We start from the raw sequence: 17,836 nt of genomic DNA on the forward strand, positions 1-17,836 counted from the left end.
TTGCCTGCAGTTAATGTTTGTATATTGCAGCTGAGGCAGTATGCAGACTTGTTCTTGAAGAAGTGGAGTTTAAGTTTGGGGCAGTGTGGTACACATACTGTATAATATACTTTTTGTGCATGTTATTTAAAGGTGTAGTCAGTTTTTTTTTTTTTTTCTCAGTAAAAAAAGTTGTACTCCTAAAGAAAGAAATTGTAATTTTGAGGCATATTTATAAAATCATGACCACTCATATAAGATGAAGATTCCAGTCATACTGTATCTGTAACCTTATAAAGGCAGTTTTACTAACACATGGGAAGGATCCCCTAAAATGGGGCTGCCATGGTAAAATCACATACTACTTGCTTAATCTCAGTAACCACACTGTTGTATTTTTTTCACTCATGGATTAAATTCATCATGGCTGACTGTGAAAAGTGAATTTCTACAATGGCATCGGTAACTGACAACTTTGCATTTAAATGATACTACATCCATGCCCCTAGGTGTCAGTGTAAGTTCAAGATGACAAATACTAAAAATTCAAAAACTAAAAATTAATGAGTGCATCTTTAAGCAATATCACATGAGCAACAGTTCTGTTTATCAGCATGGCTTTAATCAATATACGGAACAACAGCATTATTGCCGGTGTGATATTGCTTTTATACAACAGTTCAACAAACAAGTAAATAATATAAAATAAATTACGTTTCGGACAAAAATTGGCTAGTTTTTGCATTTTTTTTTTTTTTCTCCGTCAGCAAAAATAGTTTGTAAAGAAGCCACAGCATCTAGCACAACTCTCTGCTCTGCACTCTGGCTTTGAACTTGTGTTTGTTTCAAATTAGTGTTTTTGAACGAATCGTTCTCAGTCACTTCCAATGTTTCAGTGGTGAACAACTTTTTTTTTATTTTTTTTATTTATTTATTTTTTTATGAATCAGCTGAGTCAGTGATTGACTCACAACATAAAAGGTGCTCATTTGTCACCACCTACTGGTTTAAATATGCAGTCTCTAGAAATGGTCACAATGAATCAGTGAATGAACTCAAAATGAACGATTAATCAAAATCCCCACCACTATTTTGAAAGCCACGAACATGAAGTAATACAAATATTAAAACCGTCAATGCATTAGATTCCGACTTTTAAAAAGAGTTCACGTCTTAGAACTCGTAATTACTAATCGTATACTGGCGGCCAAAAGTTTGGAATAATGTACAGATTTTGCTGTTTCGGAAGGAAATTGGTACTTTAATTCACCAAAGTGGCATTCAACTGATCACAAAGCATAGTCAGGACATTACTGATGTAACAAACAGCACCATCACTATTTGAAAAAGTCATTTTTGATCAAATCTAGACAGGCTGCATTTCCAGCAGCCATCACTCCAACACCTTATCCTTGAGTAATCATGCTAAATTGCTAATTTGGTACTAGAAAATCACTTGCTATTATATCAAACACAGTTTAAATCTATTTGGTTCATTAAATGAAGCTTAACATTGTCTTTGTGTTTGTTTTTGAGTTGTCACAGTATGCAATAGACTGGCATGTCTTCAGGTCAATATTAGGTCAAAAATGGCAAAAAAGAAACTCATCAGTCAATCATTGTTTTGAGGAATGACGGCTATACAATGCATGAAATTGCCAAAAAACTGAAGATTTCATACAAAGGTGTACACTACAGTCTTCAAAGACAAAGGACAACTGGCTCTAACAAGGACAGAAAGAGATGTGGAAGGCCAGATGTACAACTAAACAAGAGGATAAGTACATCAGAGTCCCTAGTTTGAGAAATAGATGCCTCACATGTCCTCAGCTGACAGCTTCATTGAATTCTACCCGCTCAACACCAGTTTCATGTACAACAGTAAAGAGAAGATTCGGGGGTGCAGGCCTTATGGGAAGAATTGCAAAGAAAAAGCCACTTTTGAAACAGTAAAACAAAAAGAAAATGTTAGAGTGGACAAAGAAACACAGACATTGGACAACAGATAACTGGAAAAGAGTGTTATGGATCTGAAACCCCATTGAGCTTTTGTGGGATCAGCTAGACTGTAAGGTGTGTGAGAAGTGCCTGACAAGACAGCCACATCTATGGCAAGTGCTTCAGGAAGTGTGGGGTGAAATGTCACCTGAGTATCTGGACAAACTGACAGCTAGAATGCCAAGGATCTGCAAAGCTGTCATTGCTGCACGTGGAGGATTTTTTGATGAGAGCTCTTTGAAGTAGTTTAATTTTTTTCAAATTGTAATAGTAATTTTTCATGTTATTAATGTCCTGACTATACATTGTGATCAGTTGAATGCTACTTTGGTGAATAAAAGTACCAATTTCTTATTATTCCAAACTTTTGGCCAACAGTGTATATCTGTTTGATATGCCATTCTTACTTACGGAGCTTTCTTTGTTCTTAAACATTTTACAAGAACATATTAAAGGAATAGTTCACCCACAAATGAAAATCTCATGATTTACTCACCCTCATGCCATCCCAGATGTTTGACTTTCTTTCTTCAGCAGAACACAAACGAATATCTCAGCTCTGAAGGGTCCCAAAAGGTTCAAAAATATATGCTTTTTGGCAGCAAATCCATTTGACTCCAGTCAAGAGGGTCCAGAACTTTGAAGCTCAAAAATCACACAAGTCAGCACAAAAGTAATCTGGTTGACTCCAGTGGTTAAATCAATGTCTTAAGAAGCAATAAGGTAGGTGTGGGTGAGAAACAGGTCAAAAGTCATTTTTATTATTTATTCTCCTCCCTGAAACCTTGATCTGTTTGTCACCCACACCTATCATATTGCTTCCAAAGACATTGATTTAACTAGTGGAGTCGAATAGATTACTTTTATGCTGACTTACGTGATTTTGGAGCTTCAAAGTTCAGGACCCTCTTGACTTGAATTGTATGGACCAACAGAGCTGAGATATTCTTCTAAAACTCTTCGTTTGTGTTCTGGAGAAGAAAGAAAGTCAAACACATCTGGGATAGCATGAGGGCAAGAGAATGATGAGAGAATTTTCATTTTTGGGTGAACTATCCCTTTAAAGTGTATTAGTGTAGTGATTTATTATTTTGCTGTTATCAAGTCGTTTTGGTGTTAATAGAGTTGCCATAGAAACGAATAACGTCCGAGGAACTAATTTTCCCCCTTAAAATAGCCGATATTCTTAGCCATATGTTTAGTAGCCGTACTGAAGGCTATTTTAATAGGCTATTTATTTCTAAAAATCCTTATTCATATGAATGCCGAGGTTTGCGTGAGGCTCGGCTATTTGTTTATAAAGGGCGTGTAGTTTCTCTCCTGGCGCCTCGCTCCGGTAGTTTTGTGTTGTGATGTGAATGGTGAATGAGGTCCCGGTGCGGAGGCAGTGCAGTCCGTCCATTCGTGCTGTGATGCCCTTTTGTGGGAAGGTCCTGCCAGAGCGCACAGACACAGCATGCACATGAGCCATTATACTCAAGCGTTAAAGAAACGACGACTTGTGGGTGTTTGGAAAGTCTTTGTCTTAGCTATAGAGTAGACAGCGTTCATTTACTGGCTTGATTCGGTATTGTTGTAAAGGCGCGTGGAGAAGCGCGCTCGAGTTCAGCAGCTGGAAGAGTTTGCGGGTGTCGCACCGGGCTCTCTTCTCCTCGTTTTGGGTTAACTTTTGTAGTTATTTTTATTTTAGAGGCATGACGCCCTCTGAGCTGGGTTTATTCTTTCGGATACACGGGGCTGGTCTGTATCATGTGAAAACGGATTGAATTGGACACGCTGTGGATTGGGTACGTTTGGATCGCGTAATTCATATAGTCAACTTCTTCCAGACTTTCCATAATGTTTCACAACTCTCAAGATTAATGGTTTGAAGGGGAGGGAGAAGTGCAGTGGGAGACTGAGCTTTAAATCTGAAGCTGATATCCCCCTTGAATGATGCCCATAGACAGACTCGCAGACATGGAGGAGAAACTTCGTATTTTGGAGGACCTTAATATGATATACATTCGCCAGATTGCCCTGAGTTTAAAGGTAAATATATTTCAATATAAAACCTTGCTTGATATTTACACTTTTCTTTGAAAATGACTACATGGTCTTAGGTTAGACTGCTGTCTGTGTTTAAATGAAACAATCAGATGATATATTTAATATAGTCATTCTGTTTTGTGTGTGTGTGTGTAAGATCCTCTGTGGTCTTCCCCTATCAGTTTTTCAAAGCTGTAAAAGACTGTGGGATGCTCAGAACATCTAAACTTGCTGAGGAGAACAGGCACCCTGGAGCAGCGAGGTGTGATCTCAACATGGGCTATGAGAAGAGGCCAGTTTGGTCAACCACACAAAACCCCATGCAGCTCATACAGCTGCTCTTAAAGAAAGTCAATTTGATATACAATGTTTTTGTCCATGTCAGTCTGGTGTTTCGTCTTGGCAGTATACAAGGGCTGTAATCCTTAAAACAGAGAAGCAGCGCAATACAATTGAGTTCAGGTCTGCAGCTGCACTCACACATATGGCTTCATGCTGGAAGTGTGTGTTTATGCAAGACCTGTGCGCCTGATTTGCGATTTTGGTGTTTCGTGCCTGGACTCTGTCTTTGGAAACAATTGCACATTTGTTGATATTATCAGTGTGAACATACTGTATTGATATCTGGTTTTGCAACTCAGCCCAGTGTTATATGGCAGATACCCCTCACGCCCGATTTACTAAGTAGGTAACTGTTCATGGTGTACATTTTTGATTTAGTAATAGCAGCAGGAGGGATATGTCGAACTAGATGAGAAATATCAAAAACCTCCTTTGGTTGTAAAATGAAGTTGGCCCCTTTTGTCCTGCAGCTGTTGTGGGTTAGGAACGCTCAGTATCTCACTGAATGACACGTTCAGCACTGCTTCAGTGCCTGTACCTGTGCTAAGCTGCATGGGGTTTTTGTGGTTGAGCAAACTGGCCTCTTCTCATAGCCCATGCTGAGATCACACCTCGCTGCTCCAGGGTGCCTGTTCTCCTCAGCAAGTTGCCAGGTAGTCTGGCTGTTGCTCAGTATTCCTGCGTTGTGACCCTAAATTTGAATCATACATCAACATTCCCCTGAGATAATGAAAGGACATTGAGGCGCCTGCTTTGGGCTGAGAAGGACATCTTCATAAATTCCTTGTGCATGCTAATTCTTCATGGTCATGCATGTCGGAGTTTGCCGTTTTGAAGTCTCAGAAATCAATGTCAATTTTAGAAAGAGCTCCATATGAGAGCAAGAGACTTGAGACTTGTTTACTGTGGCACGAAAGGAGGAAGAGAGAAGAAATACGTATTCATAGTGCCTGGCATAGAATATGACTGTAATTTTCTTCCAAAATACCAAGAAACCTGAGTGTTGACTACTCAGTCTTTAAGTTTAAAGGGTTAGTTCACCCAAAAATGAAAATCTCTCATCATTTACTCACCCTCATGTTATCCCATGTGTGTATGGCTTTCTTTCTTCACCAGAACACATTTGAAGAAAAACAGAAAAATATCTTAGCTCAGTAGGTCCTTAAAATGCAAGTGAATGAAGATTTCTCTTTTGAAGCTCCAAAAATCACAGACAGTCAGCATAAATGTCATCCATGCGACTGTGTTAAATTAATGTCTTCTAAAGTGATATGATCACTTCTGGTAAAAAAAAAAAAGCAACATTTAAGTACTTTTTAACTCTAAATCATCGCTTCCGGTCAGCAGCAGTAAGCGTGTGATGCAGTCTCGTTGGCATGTGAGACACACGAGAACATGCGACATACACGGAAGAGCAGCGCTGTTTACATCTGAGTAGGAGTAACGTGTACAGAGGCTTTGTTGGTTTTGGTTTAGATCTGTATTTGTATCCGTTTCTTTACTCCCAATGGTGCATTTGTGTGCTTATCCTGGATGTTTCAATGGAGAACAGAACATGAGATTACGTCCGTAAAATCAACGTGAATACATCACACGTGAGACCGCATGAATTCCACCCTCTCATGAAGCTTACCGGAAGCAATGGATTATAATTAAAAAGTACTTCAGTATTTATCGTTTTTTACACCAAAAGGCGATCGTGTCACTTTAGAAGACATTAATTTATCAGCTGGAGTTGTGTGGATGACGTTTACACTGACTGTCTGTGAATTTTGGAGCTTCAAAAGTCTGATCACCATCCACTTGCATTTTAAGCTGAGATATTTTTCTATTTTTCTTCAAATGTGTTCTGGCAAAGAAAGAAAGACATTCACACCTGGGATATCATGAGGGTGAGTAAATGATGAGAGAATTTTCATTTTTGTGTGAACTACCCCTTTAAAGAGCCTGGCATCGCTCAAGTTTTTATGGTGTTTTGATGTTTTAATTGAATCATCGCTGTGATCTGTATACTAAAAATGGACTCTTTGTATGGCTTAGAAAAAATACTCCCACTTCAACATTAAAGGAATTTGCTTCCCATGTACTGGTTGGATTCTTTCTAAATTTGTATGATGGGCACAAGTACTCTAGTGACAGCAATCATGAAAATACAATAATTGCATGACTTGATTTTATTTTTTAACTTTGCATTGCATAAGTTGTCCCTTGCAGTCCAATTTGAGTCGGACAGGGATAGCAGCCATACCCACTGTGCTAGATACTGAAAACAAAAAATTCAAGATGTGATACAACAGCCAAGCACATACATCTCCAGACTCTATATGACGAATATGTACATAGACCAGCAAATACAAAATAGCCAGACTAAACTGGCTCCATAGTCCCCCATCCCACCCCAAGTACTCAGTTGATTTATCTGTTGAGAACAGTCAAAATGCATCTACAAATCTCTATTCTAAATATGTAATACAGTATAATCATTTGTTTTTGATACAATGTCTCTTGGATGGCAGTAGGAGGTCATGAACCCCATTGTTATTTTAAAGATTAATTTAAAGAGGAAAATCTCTCTGGGCTCTCTGACAAAATAAAATGGGAAACGATTTTACTCAGCCAGAGTTTGCTCAAGGGGGTGATATATTCTCCAGTGCTGCAGAGACAGGAACCTGTGGTTTTCTGAATGATTGGGGACTACTGTTGGCACTAACATGTGCAGTCAGGCCTTTCAAGTTTTAACAAGTCAACTGCAGAATGGAGGCAACCACAGTCTTGGCACTTCTGCCTGCACATTCCTCTGTGTGTCCTTCCTTTACGATGTCTCCATCTAAAAGCCTGGCAAACACCTCCCTGGTGTCATCACAGTTAAACAACCATTTGTTGCTGAAAAGCCATAATTCATAGGTGGTATGTTGTGATGGTGATGGAAACAGTACATAGCTGAGCTTAATGAGAGTGATTAACTTGTATGACATCATCTCTGCCTTCATGACCCACGCCGCCTGACCACACATACAATAGCATGCTGTAGATGTGGAAATGCTTTTGTGAGGAGTGATTGCTCCCTCAGGCTGTGCTTAATGCTGTCGCTTGCCCTTGCTCTCTAGTCTCTGCCCGAGGGGTGATGGGGCATTTGGTCACTTTCTCTATAATTAGGTTGTTGGCTACTGATGCCCAAATTGTTAATGTTTATGTAATGAAGTCGTTGGCAATAATTGCAAATAGTTAACAATACATTGTCCCCAAAACTTTGGACATATAAGCCACACTTCTGTAAAATGTATGAATGCCATTCAAGAAAATCGAGTGTTTGTGATTATCTGCATCTGCTCTGACTTTTCAGTAGCACTAATATTTTATTAAGTAGCAGGGTAGTGTTGACATCAAGATTTAGGCCTACTGACAACTCACTGTGCATTAATTCCAGGTGGCCATCCCACAGATGTACTCAAGGACATAATGATATTAGAGCAACAATGTCATCTTTGTATCTCTGTGTTTTTTTATTTTGGAGTGAACCAGTAATATGAGGTGAACAAGTTTTGGATGAACAACATGGATTTTGTAAATTTTCCTGCCATGAATTCAGCCTGTTTACAAGGACCAGAGCTCTACAGATATAGAGGTCCCTCTATGCTCTCACCACAGGGTATTTAAACAGGGTTCTTTCCCTCAGGTGGATCAGCGTGGCATTTGTGTATCCAGCACAGCAGGGATGATGCCTACTGCTTGCTGTAATTTCTTATGGTATGTTGATAAATGTAATCTTATTCAAATAAAGTGACCCTTCACTCCTAGACTGACCTGAGTGTTGAACCTTTTTGTGCTACAAGAAATAATGACCTCATAACTTTGGCCTCCACCCATGATCTCCTGTGGGTCTTTGAACCACAGCCAGGAGAATGTTCCAATGCTTGGGAAAGGGCAGAGCACTCACCTAGAACCCCAGTGTGACCTGAATCTGCCTCAGGTTTCCTCCACTTTTTGCCAGGTACAGGTGTCATGTTCAAATCAGTAGTAGACGAGATGAAAAGTGCTTTTACTCCCCAACAACTTTATTGCTTAATCTGGCCAGGAAATAAATGGATGCATGGATGGATGGATGGATATATAGAGAGATGGATAGACAGATGAATATATTACAGGCAGAAAAAAAGAAAGAGAGACAAAAGCAAGCAAGCTTTTGGAATGCTAAGCTTGGTTTACCCTTTTGTTGGGATGAATGAACTCAAGTGATGAGCCTGAACAAAACTTGACTCTTTTTAGGGTTCATAAGGTTAAAGGTCATCGGTGTGTGCATGCCAGAGCCATTTACTTAATCGTTTACCTATTCATTTATACTAAAATGGCAAAGCAAGGGCTGTTGGTTTAGCTGGAGAGTTGTTTAAGTAGCTCTGTTATAGACTGTAAGATTTCAAAATTCTGTGTTATACACTAACAGAAGTCTTTATTGGTTTATGTCAAGCAAAAGAACAAGAGTAGATATTTGACTACTACTGTAACTCTATGCCTGGCTTCTTTGCAAATACGGCAGATAACAACATGATCGGACACATGTGTCCAAACTATTTTAGGCTTTTCACTCAGTTTAAGTTAAGTTTCAAAGTAGCCTAAATATATCTGCTTTTTCTTGACTAGGCCTTGTATCTGCAAAGCTCTGGCACTCCTAAGAACTCGCAGAAAGGGTGGGGTACTGGGAGGAGGGCACATGCTGGTAGTGAAAGAGGGCATTGTAGTAGGTCACCCACGCCTCAGCACAGCCTGTATCGCCCCTGGCCCGGGCCCTGGTGCAGTAAGGAGCAGGGCTGAATGGACACATTGTGTGTAGGAACCAGCCAAATGCCTCTACTCAAGCCAGCTTCCTTTGGAAAACACCACCCAGAATCCAGTTTGTTAGAGGAGACGGCAAAGTTCTCACTGTGGCCCGCAATCTACAAACTATCTAGTTGTCCCTGCCCTGCTCAGGCATTCTCAAGCACTGTTATGCCTTCAGAAAATTAGCTACATTACTGTAAGATAAAACCTGCTGAATCTGTTGCTGAGTCTGCCTCGTCTCAGTTTGGTTTATGGTTACATATTTTTCATACTGAATGAGAAATTTTCCTCTTTCCAAGGCACTGACAAGACTTGCCATATCAATACATTATAGTGCACCACCCACAGACCCATTCTATCCTGCACAGGCAAAATGCATTATCTAAACATCCTAAAATATGTCCTGTGACAGGCGGGTTTGGCTCAACTATTCTGTGAGATTGCAGTTATTACAAAATCCACACTAAAACCAAAGTAACTTTGAAGCCGTTTTTTTATTATTTTTTTTAATGTAATTTTTTTTATATTTTTTAAATTTTTAGTTTCAGAGTTACAATAGTTTCTGCATTTTGCCAATAACCAGTTTTTGTTCATAACCGGTTCCATATTTTTAAAACACGAACCGTAAAATTTTCATGATTTACAGTTCCGTTAGCAATTTCTGAATGTGCAATTTTCCACAGATGTGGACAGAACATTGTACTTAAATACTCTGTGTGACGAGGAGGAGGGCGGGGCCGGGCTGTGACTATGCACGCCCGACCCCCGATCAGGCTAATCAGCCGAGGAGAGGGATAAATGCAGCCGGATTAGGCAATTTTTTTTCTCTCTCTCTCTCTTACTGTCGCTCCGCACTGCCCTTTCCCTCTCCTCCTCTTTTTTTTTTTCTCCCCCTCCCTTGTCCTCCTCCCTAGCTCCAGAACGCCCCCCCCATCATGCCGGGGGTTCCCTGGCCTGAGGCAAAGGAGGGAGGAGTGTGACGAGGAGGAGGGCCGGGCCGTGACTACGCACGCCCAGCCCCCAATCGGGCTAATCAGCCGAGGAGAGGGATAAATGCAGCCGGATGTGGCAGTTCGGGAGAGAGACAGCCACACGCAGCTGCCGTGTGTTTGTTTTTGTCTTTTTGTTTCATTAAATATTACTTTGATTGTTCAGCTGGTTCCTGCTGCCTCCTTGCCCATTTTAAACCTTGTTACACTCTGCTTTCAGTGCACTTCAGTGATGGCGCTGCCCTTCAACTGTATCAAAAGCTTGAAACACACAACGCGACCAGTGTACTTCGATTTCTGAACAAATTACTCTTAATGAGACTACAATGCAAAACGTACAGTGCTACCAGTGAAGTCAGATTCCCTAAAAAATAATTCTTATGTGGCAGTTTTTATTATTGAATCAAAAACATACAGTATGACCAGTGTTGTGCGGTTCCCGAAACTAATAAGCCCTTTCCCACTGCAGGTACTAATGCCCGTTTTAGGTACTTTTCCCTGGGACCAGTACTTTTCGTCTTTTTCGCACCTGAGGAACTATAGTTCCTCAAAGTCTTTTTAGGGGACATTTTTAGCTCCTACTCTGGGGTAGGTACTTTTGGGGCATGTAGGGACTGTGGAAGGTACTGCAGCCTGTGATTGGTAAAAAACCTATGACTTACAAAGCATTGACAAAGGAGAGGAGTCCACAGCTGCCATTTGTAAACAAACTAGCTGCTAGGCTGCTATCCAGAGGATTGAGCTAATTTTACAATTCCCTTAACAGAAATAAAATAAAACCAACAAAGTATCAAAAGAGGATCACCCATTTCACCTATGTGTTTGCGAGGGGTGAGCAGCGCTGCTGCATGATTTCATCGGGAGACACGCGTTGAGTTTTCCTCGTATCTGTACTGTTTGTACTGTGTGACTATACAGAAAATAAAGTGATTTCTGGATGACTACATACAATTTTTCCTGGGATTACAGATATAAATCATATGTTTATCAAGACTGGGTAATTGAATTCTTTTGTACATTAGACCGTCATGAAATCTAGTTTACATGAGGGAAGTATTGCGTGCCTGTTTCTGCCTGGTTAACTTGCATCAAGACATCTTTTTTAAGTAAATGAGTGAGTATTTCAGTACAGTAATTTATCTTGAGTCATAAAAGCCTTTATTGTTAAAGATTGTGTTGATAAAAAGGTTTCATGTTGTCAGCTGAGTTCAGCGTGGGCTGCGTGGTTAAAGATCGCCTCCGCCGTCTTGTCTCATCTCTCACTCAAGCTTCAGGGACACTGCATGTGCGGCTCTCATGCCCAGTTTAAACTGTAATCTGAAGACACTGCATCTGAAAACTGGAAAATGCTGCCTCTGGAGGCTGTATAAGGAGGTAGGATGAAATAAGGTGCTTTTTAAACTGTTCAGAGACCAGTTTTCTTAAGAGTTCCATTCATCCAAAAACGCTGTAAGTTAAACCATTAAATGATTAGGCAGCTGACAGCTTTTTCGGATGCAGCAAAAGTTTGTATAAAACAGCCCTAAAAAAATGTAGCTCCGATCCTGGTGTCCTCCGTCGGTGGTGTTGTTGTTGCTATTGAATCGCTCGTGCAAACAACATCACAAGAAAAATGGTCGATACTAGATGAAGTCACTTTAGGGGTTCTTTTTGTGAGTGCAAATGCAAGATCAAGGATCAAGTCTCCTCGGGTGTTCCGCTCCTCTTAATGGAATGTTCCGGGTTCAGTACAAGTTCAGCTCAATCAACAGCATTTGTGGCATAATGTTGATTACCACAAAAATTAATTTCGACTTGTCCCTCCTTTTCTTAAAAAAAAAAAAAAAAAAAGCAAAAATCGAGGTTACAGTGAGGAACTTATAATGAAAGTGAATGGGGACAATGACATTTGATGTGGCCAATTTTTGGAGGGTTTATGTGAAGAAATGTGAAGCTTATAATTTTATAAAAGCATTTGCATTAATTCTTCTGTTAAAATTCATGTATTATTTGAGCTGCAAATTTGTTTAAATCATCATTTTGACAGTCATTTTAGGGTTTGTTGACATTACATCGTCATGGATAAAGTTGTAAAATTGGCTATAACTTTACACAGAAAAGGATAGTAAGTGATTTAATCACGCTAAAATCATGTTTACACACATCCTTTATGTCTTGTGGCTATACTTTTGAAACAGTGAGCATTTTAACATTCAAAAATTGGCCCCCATTCACACAGATTTGTGCTTTTTTTGTTTTGTTTTTTTGTTTTTAAGAAAAAGAGGGACGAGTAAAAACAATTTTTTGTGGTAATCAATATTATGCCACAAACGCTGTCGATTCAGCTTTACTTGTATTGAACCCGGAATATTCCTTTAAGAGTTCTCATCTAGAAAGTTGCTTAGGGAAAAGTACCAGGACTGTAGGTGGGAAAGGGCCTAATGACTCTTTTGAGCTGGCTCATTTTAGAGATTAAAAAACACTTATCCATCAGTTGGAGCAGTTACTGAAATAGTATTACTGATGCGCAAGCTATGGACTTTGCCATGTCCAACTCAAAATGAAAAAAGAACTGTTACTGTGTTGTAATGTTTTAGGATCAATTACTGGATTGCATTTTTGCCTCTGTGTAAACACGCCTTTTACAAGAATTGCATTTGAATTGTAATTTATTTCTGATTTTACATTTACTTTGTCCAAATCTGAAATAATCTCATCATTTGCCAACAGGCTGCTGAGGTGAGTAAATGCAGCAAGACCTGCTTTTTTTAAAATTTCCAAATATTTCAGTACAAAAAGTATTGTTAATGGAACTGTTAAGAAACCAGAATCGTTGATATCCACCCCAAGGCAACATACGTGTTGGCTTGTGGACTCTTCCACAATCTGTTATTTTTGGTTATCAGAAAAAGAGAGACATTTGTTTTGCTTTAAATCAGATTTCACTTCAGAGTGTATGTGGAAAGGGCCTCTATTCAAGATTTGTTTCTTTGCAGTATTTGTGTATGCTGGCAGAATGAGTTAACTTGCCTGGTTGCTGTTTCTGGGCTCATATGACATGGTTCACAGTATATCAGGACAAACTGAGTCTGGATGGGAAAGCAATAGCTTAAATTTAGAGAGAGGCCTGATTTGCTCTGGCAGTGCCCAGTCAGCTGCTCTCCACATTGAAAGAAACCCAAAAAAAACAATTCCTCTTCACGCTCAGAACAAACCACTCTCAGTAATTGTATTTTCTCCCCTTAAAAGTTTTATGCTCTGATAAGGTGTGTGATTTTATTTGTATTTTTTTCTCATTTTCTCGGCTGGATAAGTTCTTGCTGGGCTGCGACATAGGTTTTCATATGGTGACCTACCCCACTCACTGCCTGCCTGCTCGACCGTGTAATTGAATTGAGTCCCAGATTGTTAGTTTTGGAATGAAAGGTGAATTTAAAAGCAGGTGGTAGCACCAGTACGACAAACCACCACACATTCTGCCTCTTGAGAATAGTTTGCAATATAGGGCTGTTCTTTAAAAGCCTCAATCAACACGGATGAGATAATGTACTTAACGCTGTTTGTTCATACTTAGCGCAGTTTAACGGGAACCATCTGGCTGAGCTCCAGGGAAATAACTGTTGAAGTGTGGGGTGCTTAGCTTATCTGATACAGCTGAAGAGCAGCCCTCATCCTCCTGGTACTCTCTGCTCTTCAGAGAACTGAACATGATTTGCGGCCTTTCTGGATGTTTATGTTCGATCTATCGCTCATTTCCAGCTCACAATGTAGCACTGCTTTTTTCCAGCTTTGTCAGTGCATTTTAATGTTGAAGGAGATCAAATTGATTTAGTTGCCCAAGGAAATGTGCCACTTTAGACCCCTTGTCTTTACACATCCGAGTTAAGGCTGCTCTGAACAGGCTCTGTGCCTGCTCAAAATTTTATGTAAAGATAATACCATATAAAAGCCAGACTAAATTATACCTGCTCTGACCTGCCAGCTTCTAGTATTAAAGGCAGTTCTGATGCTGCTTTAGTTCTATGTAAATGAAATGCAGCATCAGAGCAGCCATAAATTTTGTTGTTGTCATGATAGAGCATATTAAATAGTATTTAGTTATATATTTAAAACTATATTTTTATCATTTCAGTACTTTCATATTTCTATATTCATAATTTTATATCTAAAACATTAATCTTATAACATTATTTATGCAATTGTAATTACTGTGTAAATGCATTTATTCCACCTCTGTACAGCATTAACTCCTACTTGGAACTTAGGGTCAATTGATCCCTTTTTTAATTTTAAAACTGATACACTTCAACTTTTCAGCCTGAAACTTCTTAACATCCTCCATGGAGGTGATCTGCACCTTACAATGTAATTCTTTTTATGTTATTTATTTTATTTTTTATTTCAGCTGTTTATAAAATAAGCTATAAAAAAGTTCCTATGATGTACTTAAAGGGTAAATTTGATGCTGTTAATTTGAATATGCGCCCGAAACTGTAAAATGATAAAAAAAAAAAAAAAAGTTCATAATGTTATTTATAAGTACACTCATTTTCATAATTGCACGCACAGACAGTGAGATCAAATTGATTTAGTAGCCCAAGGAAATGTGCCACTTTAGACCCCTTGTCTTTACACATCCGAGCTCCACACACACAAGCACACACACATGCTCACATACACACCCACACACCCACCACACACACATGCTCACAAACAAGCTCACACACAAGCTGTCACACCCACATACATACATACACTGGCGGCCAGAAGTTTGGAATAATGTACAGATTTTGCTGTTTCAGAAGGAAATTGGTACTTTAATTCACTAAAGTGGCATTCAACTGATCACAAAGTATAGTCAGGACATTACTGATGTAACAAACAGCACCATCACTATTTGAAAAAGTCATTTTTGATCAAATCTAGACAGGCCGCATTTCCAGCGGCCATCACTCCACCTTATCCTTGAGTAATCATGCTAAATTGCTAATTTGGTACTAGAAAATCACTTGCTATTATATCAAACACAGTTGAAATCTGTTTGGTTCATTAAATGAAGCTTAACATTGTCTTTGTGTTTGTTTTTGAGTTGCCACAGTATGCAATAGACTGGCATGTCTTAATGTCAATATTAGGTCAAAAATGGGAAAAAAGAAACAGCTTTCTCTAGAAACTCATCAGTCAATCATTGTTTTGAGGAATGACGGCTATACAATGCTTGAAATTGCCAAAAAACTGAAGATTTCATACAAAGGTGTACACTACAGTCTTCAAAGACAAAGGACAACTGGCTCTAACAAGGACAGAAAGAGATGTGGAAGGCCAGATGTACAACTAAACAAAAGGATAAGTACATCAGAGTCCCTAGTTTGAGAAATAGATGCCTCACATGTCCTCAGCTGACAGTTTCATTGAATTCTACCCGCTCAACACCAGTTTCATGTACAACAGTAAAGAGAAGACTCAGGGGTGCAGGCCTTATGGGGAGAATTGCAAAGAAAAAGCCACTTTTGAAACAGAAAAACAAAAAGAAAATGTTAGAGTGGGCAAAGAAACACAGACATTGGACAACAGATAATTGGAAAAGAGTGTTATGGATCTTAACCCCATTGAGCTTTTGTGGGATCCGCTAGACTGTAAGGTGTGTGAGAAGTGCCCGACAAGACAGCCACATCTATGGCAAGTGCTAGAGGAAGTGTGGGGTGAAATGTCACCTGAGTATCTGGACAAACTGACAGCTAGAATGCCAAGGATCTGCAAAGCTGTCATTGCTGCACATGGAGGATTTTTTGATGAGAACTCTTTGAAGTAGTTTAAGAAGTTCTGATTTTTTTTTTTCAAATTGTAATAGTAATTTTTCACATTATTAATGTCCTGACTATAAATTATGATCAGTTAAATGCCACTTTGGTGAATAAAAGTACCAATTTCTTTCCATGAGATCAAAATCTGTACATTATTCCAAACTTTTGGCCGCCAGTGTAAATGCATGCATACATTCATAAATATATGCTCGCTCACGCACACACACACAGACAATCACAAACACTTATTGACAGACACAAATGCAAACAATAATTTTTTTATTGAAATTCATTTGTTCAGAAGTTATTTTACTGTTAATTCAGTGTTCTTTATGTGTATTAAATGTTCGACATGTTAAAATGAGATATAATAAACAAATAAACACCTGTTAACAAAAAAAGTAGAATTAATGCAAATAACGTTATTAGTTATTGGATTATTTTGTTAAAATAATCATCAAAAGAATTTCAAAGTGAAATTGTGAATTTAAAAAAAAAAAAAATCTCCCATGTCTGCTCTGATCACTGCTTCTGTAAGCCCCAAATAGCCACAAACTCTGTATCAGCTCTTGCCTTAGGTTGTTTTCTACAAAATTAGTCTATTTTTTACTTGTCTGTCAGCTTGTCTGGGCTAATAATCCACTGTTATGTCTCAAATGTCTAGGAAAAATATTTGGTTCAGCAAAGAAAAATCAACATTGTTTGAAAATGTTCCTGAATATTGATAATGAAATGAAAATGAATTTCAATGAAACATTATTTCATGAAAATGCTAGGGTTCTTAGCTTTCAAATGACACCAAGATCAAGTTTGTAGTCCATTCAGAGGCTGAGATATTCCATAAAACATGGGGAAATGGTTTCCCAAAAAAGACTGGATGTCTATGGGTGAGGTAACAAATCATGGTGGGGAATCCCCTGCCTTTCAGATTTGTATATTGTGATAAAAGGTGACAGAGAAAAAATGTTTTTTCTAGTATTTGATGCCACCTATAGGAACGATTTCAGACCAAGAGAGAGCGCAAACAGATCCTTTATTACAAGCTTTTGAAATTGAAGATAAAAAACAGGCAGATTCAAAGTAGGGACTTGATCATTAAGACCATCCAAGGGTTAAAAAGTCTGTGAGTAGAGGTGGCAGTCCAAAATAGTGAGGTTACATACAAAGGTTTTTGCGTTTCTTCTAGAGTGAACAAACTGATCTTGATTAGTTTGCTGAACGACATCACCAGTGTGTGTACATTAATAGAAAACAGCGGCTTCGAATTTTAGGACGCCTCAAGTCGTCCGGGTGTCAAGTTTGGTGTTGGATGCCCTTTACTCCCCTTATCTGTGTTTACAGTGTGTTTAGAGAGTCAGTAACATACAATGGTTAATTCTACTTTGTTTTTTATTTTATTTTTTAAAGCTGTTTTCATTGGCGGACCAAAAATTAAACAACTGGCTATATGGTGTCTAAAATGTTAGTTTCTTGATATTAGCTTCTTGTTTAGGTGTTGTGTTAAAGCAATATCACACAAGTAAGAGTAGTGTTATACTGAAAATGGCCTAATCACGTCCATGCTGATAACAAGTACAGCAGCTCATGTGATAATACTTGAATCAAACTTTATAAAACATAAGCACAAAAAACTCTGATCTGACTTTTTTTAACAAAACATTTTGACTTTCCACAGAGCAGGCGCAGGTATGTGATGGCATTGTATTACTCATTTATTTTTTTATTAACACATGATTTATGTGCACATTGCAAAACCTTGACCTGCTCGCCAATTTCGCAAAGTCTTAATTTCAAATCTGTCCTCCCTTAACCTCCTTGCAGTGGAGTTGCACCTCTTAATGATCTAGTGATCAGGCATCTGTCAGTACCTGTAAAATGGATAAACTATGTTTCTGTGCTTGC

General features: G+C 38.8%; 1 protein-coding gene across 4 annotated transcripts in view; it reads left to right on the forward strand.

Moving 5' to 3' along the window:
• Nucleotides 1–17,836, forward strand: part of LOC127434854 (rhotekin-like) — a 100,561-nt gene that overhangs the window by 24,603 nt on the left and 58,122 nt on the right. Inside the window, exon 1 of one of the 4 annotated variants that reach the window (XM_051687888.1) lies at nucleotides 3,422–4,008. The exons of the other annotated variants lie outside the window; for them this stretch is intronic. Coding sequence (XP_051543848.1) covers nucleotides 3,910–4,008 — 99 coding nt within the window. The 5' untranslated portion in view covers nucleotides 3,422–3,909. Of the gene's footprint in view, nucleotides 1–3,421; nucleotides 4,009–17,836 lie in introns of those variants that run through there. 4 annotated transcript variants of the gene reach the window in all.

This window comes from Myxocyprinus asiaticus, chromosome 4 (assembly GCF_019703515.2).
Source record: "Myxocyprinus asiaticus isolate MX2 ecotype Aquarium Trade chromosome 4, UBuf_Myxa_2, whole genome shotgun sequence".
In the NCBI taxonomy this organism is placed as follows: Eukaryota; Metazoa; Chordata; class Actinopteri; order Cypriniformes; family Catostomidae; genus Myxocyprinus; species Myxocyprinus asiaticus.